This window comes from Mastomys coucha, unplaced genomic scaffold, assembly GCF_008632895.1.
Source record: "Mastomys coucha isolate ucsf_1 unplaced genomic scaffold, UCSF_Mcou_1 pScaffold4, whole genome shotgun sequence".
In the NCBI taxonomy this organism is placed as follows: Eukaryota; Metazoa; Chordata; class Mammalia; order Rodentia; family Muridae; genus Mastomys; species Mastomys coucha.
Window position 1 is genome coordinate 55,587,768 of NW_022196910.1, and position 6,876 is coordinate 55,594,643.

The 6,876-nt window shown below is 44.1% G+C and overlaps 1 protein-coding gene and 1 non-coding gene across 3 annotated transcripts in view; both read left to right on the forward strand.

The window, feature by feature from the left end:
* Cs (citrate synthase) overlaps positions 1 to 6,876 on the forward strand; it is a 25,423-nt gene that overhangs the window by 10,379 nt on the left and 8,168 nt on the right. For both annotated transcript variants that reach the window (XM_031349117.1, XM_031349118.1), the window contains exons 2-6: positions 442 to 492; positions 1,281 to 1,388; positions 2,071 to 2,136; positions 3,799 to 3,930; positions 4,483 to 4,671. In XM_031349117.1, the coding sequence (XP_031204977.1) occupies positions 442 to 492; positions 1,281 to 1,388; positions 2,071 to 2,136; positions 3,799 to 3,930; positions 4,483 to 4,671 (546 nt within the window). The remainder of the gene's footprint in view (positions 1 to 441; positions 493 to 1,280; positions 1,389 to 2,070; positions 2,137 to 3,798; positions 3,931 to 4,482; positions 4,672 to 6,876) is intronic.
* LOC116076600 lies at positions 2,561 to 2,690 on the forward strand. Its single transcript, XR_004113007.1, has one exon. It is a non-coding gene; the product is annotated as a small nucleolar RNA SNORA24 (small nucleolar RNA).

Genomic DNA, 6,876 nt, shown 5'->3' on the forward strand with positions numbered 1-6,876 from the left:
AGAAATCCACCTGCCTCTGCCTCCCAAGTGCTGGGACTAAAGGCGTGCGCCACCACCGCCCGGCTCCAGGACAGTTCTTAAAGGAACACTAGTGACACTATGGGAATGAGAAGCAGAATTACCGGCCAGCTGTTCAACTTTATGCCAGAATGTCCTAAAAGATGAAAATGGAGCAAGAGGCTGAGTCACTGCAACTCCTTTATAGAAAGGCTTTAGTATGGCTGGAGAGATGGCTCAGCGGTTAAGAGCACCAACTGCTCTTCTAAGGGTCCTCCTGAGTTCAATTCTCAGCAACCACATGGTGGCTCACAACCATCTGTAAAGGGATTTGATGCCCTCTACTGGTGTGTCTGAAGACAGCTATAGTGTACTCATAAATAAAATAAGTGTTAAAAAAAAAAAGGCGTTAGTAAGGATTTTGTCCTTATTGTCTCTTTGCAGAACTCATCCTGCCTCGTCCTTGCCGCCCGGCATGCAAGTGCTTCTTCCACGGTAAGATCTGGCAAGGACCTCAGTCCTTGCCACAGTCTGACCTCAGGATAAAATGCTCGGCAACTACTACTACCTTATTATCCTAAGACTGATTTGCCTTTTTTTTTTTTTGGTTTTCCAAGACCGGGTTTCTCTGTATAGCCCTGGCTGTCCTGAAACTCACTCTGTAGACAGGCTGGCCTCAAACTTAGAAATTTGCCTGTCTCTGCCTCCCAAGTGCTAGGATTAAAGGCTTGTGCCACCACTGCCCAGCTCCAAAAATTATTATTGTTGTGATTATTATAATACTGTTTAAAGAAATTTACTTAGTGGAGTATACTGTGGAAATAGCAAATGTTCCTTCCCCTTTTTGCTTTTGTAATGCTGAGCATTAAAGCCAAGGCCTCAAATGTGCTCGGGAAGCAATTTTCTACTGAATCATACTCATAACCCATGAATGAAGTAAAACTTACATTAAAATTTTTGTTTGTTTTAATTCCTGGTACAAGGTCCTGTTATGTGGCCTTTCTATTAGATTCAGGGTGACTTTACTAATCCTGCTGCCTCAGCCTCTTGAGTGCTAGGATTATAGGCGTGCGCCCACCATTTCTGACTTTTTAATCATTCAGTGAGCATCATTGTCCATATCCAGGACATTCTTATCTCTGCAAAATAAAGCTCCTCATTCCCTCCTCTCCATGCCTGGCAGACCGAGAAATGCTAACAAGCATTTTGCACATACCTTCTCCACAATAGGAAACCCTACAGATTTTTCTTCCATCACTTGACTCTTCTATTTCTGTTTCTAGAATTTGAAAGATGTTCTGAGCAATCTGATACCTAGGGAGCAGACCAGAATTAAGACCTTCAAACAGCAACACGGAAAGACAGTGGTGGGCCAGATCACTGTGGACATGGTAAGGGCTCTGCTGCTTAGATGAGGAAAATAGCTCTGTAATGTGTGTCCCAAAGGTACCAAAGTATGCTGTTCTATACAATGAAATGTTGGGGTTTATGGCATTCATTAAAGAGTACTTCTTCTCTTCTGTAAATTTAATAATTAAGCCTAACCTCATTCACCTCTGACAAAGATGAATGGAGTTCAGGTCATAGCTCTAACTGTTGGCTGAACTGTCTACTGATTGATGCTGTGCCAGCCAGCCAGCTAGACGCTACCCCAGTACATCCTCTAGCTTTAAGGTAACTTCCTCAGCCTTAAGAGTTTGGGCCACTCAGCCACCAGTGTCCAGTCATTGCCTCCTTCTCTCCCTTTGCCCATAATAGATCTAATTCCATCTAACATAGCGATAAGTGTGGAGGAAGTCAAGAATGGTCAGAAGGAAAAATAAAATACAGTTAAGAAAAGGAAGCAAACAAAGGCAGACACATTAAAGTGACAGTAATAACTCGGCATGAACATTCATCCCAGCACCGGCAGTCTTGTAACATGCTGGTTCAGTTCTAGAAATTCAATCCCAGAAATTGCCTCCTAAGTGTAGTCTTGCAAGAAAGGAAGTAAATATCCTCTCTGGGTTCCATCAAGCTCCATCCAGCTTTAGTCTGAGTCACTAACGATTGGCTACAACTTCCTTCCTTCAGATGTATGGTGGCATGAGAGGCATGAAAGGACTTGTGTATGAGACATCGGTTCTTGATCCTGACGAGGTAAGACTCCATTGTCCACCAGTGATGGTCAGGCTTCTGACCATACAAATGAGTTTGGAAACTGGACAGCACAATGCAGACTAGGTATGAATAGGAGCTGAAAAACATGCTTTCTCTTTAGTACATCAAAGTACAAAGTAAGAGAAGAATGAATATTTGGCTCCTTGGCTGCGGTCTGGATGAGAGTGTGTAGTAGTGTTGTGGAAATGATTTTTTTGGGCCTTGTTTGTTCAAGATGAGAGAGACACAAGGCCTTTATGGTGCAGGCCGTAGGCCGTCAACTCTGCAAGACCGTGGTGAAGGCTAGCGAGCTGCCACCCTGTAAAACTGATACGGTGTTAGGTGGCACCACACCAAGTTTGCCACCGCTGGGTCAGATGGTAGTGACACCTTTGGGATTTAACTCAATTTTTGGGTCGTGAAACTCCATGTATCTTTGGGACCTGCCGCCTGTGGCAGTCTCCCTTCCTAGCCATGGAAGAGCATGTTCTTGTTATTGGCAAAGCTGTCACCATTTCATTGGGACCAGATTCTGACTTGAGCAAGTGACAATCTTAAAAAAAAAAAGTGAATATTTGAAAGTACTAGGGTTTTGTTTGGTTTTGGTTCTCTTTTGATAGTTTGTTTGGTTTTTGAGATAGGTTTCACTCTGTAGCCTTGGCTGACCTAGAATCAACTACGTACACCAGACTGGCCTTGAACCCATGGCAATCTAGTACAAGCATGACTTTTTTTGGCTTTTGTTTGTTTGTTTGTTTGTTTTTAATTTAAAAAAATCGCACACCTTTAATGCTAGCACTCAGGAGACAGAGATAGGCAGATCTCTGAGGTTTGAGACCAGCCTGATCTACAGAGTGAGTTCCAGGACAGCCAGGGCTACACAGAGAAACCCTGTCTTGAAAAAAAAAAAAGAAAAACAAATAAACAAAACCACACTTATGGGAGTAAAGAGGTGGCTCAGCAGTTAAGAACACATACTACTCTTGTCAGTCCAGCTCTCAGCACTCATATCAGTTGGATCACAAACACGTTACTCCTGCTCTGTGGAGATCTGATGGCTCAGGAACCTGCACTCAGCCATACACAGACCTACCCCCACACACAGTAAAAAGTAACACACAGTAAATAGCCAGGTGTGGTGGTGTACATCTCTTTGAGTTCAAGACCACCCTGGTCTACATAGTATATGCAGGAGTACATTGATGTACTCTATCTCAAAAAAATAAAGTAAAATAAAATTTAAGCAAATGAATATATAAAAAAATACACTTTTTTTTTTTTTTGAGACAGGGTTTCTTTCTATAGCTCTATTCTTGAACTTACTCTGCAGACACAGGGTGGCCTCTCTGCCTCCTGAATGCTGGGATTAAAGGTGTGTGCCACCACACCTGGCCCCGTAAATGTATTTTTAAGTAAATAGATTTTTACTTTGTATGTGCATTCAAGCATGTGCCTAGGTACCAGTGCCACATTAAAAGTCTGGACATTAGAAGACAACTTGTTGGGAGTCCATCCTCTCACACCACTATGTGGATCCCCAGGATCAAACTCAGGCCATTAGGCTTAGTGGCAAGTGTATTCACCCACTAGAAGTGTCTGGTTTAATTATATGACTGACAGATTAAATAAATTTGGTTGTAATTCTCACTCTTCTTTCTCAAGGGCATCCGTTTCCGGGGCTACAGTATCCCTGAATGCCAGAAACTGCTGCCTAAAGCTAAGGGTGGGGAAGAACCCCTGCCTGAGGGCTTATTTTGGCTGCTGGTGACTGGACAGATGCCCACAGAGGAACAGGTACAGCCAAGAACATTGGCTCTTCCCCTTCCCCTTCCTTGTTTTCTCTAGTCAAAATGTACTCCTCACCTGCCATAGCTAGCATTCACAAGAGTGCTCTGAGAAGTGTTAGCCGAGTCTGATGATTCTAAGTGGGTTGTGCTGAACCCTGCTGGATTATCTTTTTTTTGTTTTTTTTGTTTTTCCGAGACAGGGTGTCTCTGTGTAGCCCTGGTGTCCTGGAGCTCACTCTGTAGACCAGGCTGGCCTCGAACTCAGAAATCTGCCTGCCTCTGCCTCCCAAGTGCTGGGATTAAAGGCGTGCACCACCACTGCCCAGCTTAAAGATTTATTTATTTTATGTATATGAGTATACCATTGCTCTTTTCAGACACTCCAGAAGAGGGCATCAGACCCCATTGCAGATGGTTGTGAGCCACCATGTGGTTGCTGGGAATTGAACTCAGGACCTCTGGAAGAGCAGTCAGTGCCATCTCTCCAACCCCTTCTGCTGGATTATCTTTACTCAAGTATTACTGTTGTATTTTTCTGAGCATGTCTCCTTTTTCACAGGTATCTTGGCTCTCACAAGAATGGGCAAAAAGGGCAGCTTTGCCTTCTCATGTGGTCACCATGCTGGACAATTTTCCAACCAATCTGCACCCCATGTCTCAGCTCAGTGCAGCCATCACAGCCCTCAACAGTGAGAGCAACTTCGCCCGGGCATATGCAGAGGGCATGAACCGAACCAAGTACTGGGAGGTAGGATATTTGAGTGGGGTGAACTTTTAGGAACTGGGAGCAGAGGGCACATGCTTACCACAAGTGAGGCCCCAAGTTCAGTCCCCCAAACTAAGAATTCACTGTAAGATAGTATCTTAGTCAGGGTTTCTATTCCTGCACAAACATCATGACCATGAAGCAAGCTGGGGAGAAAAGGGTTTATTGAGCTTACTTCCACATGGCTGCTCAGTCACCAGAGGAAGTCAGGACTGGAACTCAAGCAGGTCAGGAAGCAGGAGCTGATGCAGAGGCCATGGAGGGATGTTTCTTACTGTCTTGCTTCCCCTGGCTTGCTCAGCCTGCTCTCTTATAGAACCCAAGACTTTCAGCCCAGGTATGGCACCACCCACAAGGGGCCCTACCCCCTTGATCACTAATTGAGAAAACGCCTCACAGCTGGATCTCATGGAGGCACTTCCTCAACTGAAGCTCCCTTCTCTGTGATAACTCCAGCCTGTGTCAAGTTGACACAAAACCAGCCAGTACGGATAGTATACTTGTTTTCTGTTGAAGTCATAAAGAAAATAGAGCATGGGGGTCTCCTATTTTTCTCCCCTTTCATCCTGTTTATTTGAGCACTCACATAACATATGAAGGTCAGAAGACAATTTATAGGAATTTTCTCCTCATACGATGTGGGTACCAGGGATCAAACCCAGTTTGTTAGGTGCCATTATCCACTGAGCCATTTCACTAGGCCAAATAAGGAGAGCTCTTATGAAGCCTTAGGTTTGGGTGAATGATAGCTAATCAACTACAGTTTAGGAGGACTAACGCCACTCACTTTCTGTAGACAACCCAAGACACTGTCCGGGCTAGAAAGGTGACCAGCATCCTGCTAATAGGATCCGGAAACCAGCTTTATTTACTGAAATGGGAAGTGACTATACTCAGTGGAACTCTTGTTAGTGATGTGGAAAGGCCATGGTGTGCTGTCCCAGTGCATAATACAGCATACACTGTTTAATACAGCATACGCTGTTACAGTCCTTTTCCAGCTCCACATAGACCACAAAAGTGCAGATTATGTAGCTAGGTTCACAAGAAGACACCTTTTTTTTTTGTATGTATATATGGAGTTTGTGTGTGTAGAGGCCAGAGGTCAACATCAGGTGTCTTGATTATCCTTTCCACTTTATCTACTTTGTTTTTTTGAGTCAGATCTTTCGATGAAACAAGCTCGTTAAATTGGCTAACCTGCCTGGCCAGTAAACTCCAGGGATCCTGCAGTCTCAGCCTTCCCAACGCTGTGGCTGCAGACACTGTTGCTGTGCTTGGGCTTTCACAGGGGCGCTGGAGACTGAAATAAGCTGTTGCTTGAGGAGTAAGCACTCAGCTGACTAAGCCATCTTCTCAGCTCCTTTGTTGCTGTGTAGCAGTTACTGTCTTTGAACTCACCAGACTGGCCTTGAACCTTCCTTTTAGCCTTCCGAATGCTGGGATTATGGACAGTTGCCACCACACCATTTTATGAGATGCTGGGGATGGAACACCAGATGTTAAATCCCTGGGACTAGAGGAATTAGGGGGTGATTGTGTGTCAGAGCATGCGTGTGAAGCTCCTACCATGTGGAGCGCAGTTGGACTCAGGTCCTTGGGCTTCATTACAAGTATCTGTACCTGTTGTTCAGATAATGTTATAGCCAGGCAATGGTGGCACACACTTTTAATCTCCTGAGAGGCAGAGGCAGGTGGATTTCTGAGTTTGAAGACAGCCAGGGCTACACAAAGAAACCTGTCTTGGAAAACAAAACAAATAATAGTTGTTATTTACTGTGTAGGTTACAATAATAGGAAAGATTGCCATGAAGTCAATGATTCAATTATAAGTTTCATCTTTTGGGGGTAGATTATCTTATGTCTATGAATGTTTTGCCTGTAAGCATATATGTATGTGTACCATGTGTGTACAGTGCTTGAAGAGGTTAGAAGAGGGCATCAGATCGCCTGGATCTGGAGTTACAGATGGTTGAGAACTATCATGTTGGGGCTGGGAACTGAACCTAGGTCCTCTGCAAGAACAGCTAGTGCTCTTAACTGCTGAAGTGTATTTTTAGCTTCACAATTTCTTTGTAAATGGCCAAATTCATTGCAGTAAAGCCCTGGGTATTTTGGTATCTGAGACTCCCAGCTGTCACTGTCCTATGGTATTGGCATGATGCTCTTTTTTTTTTTTTTTTTTTT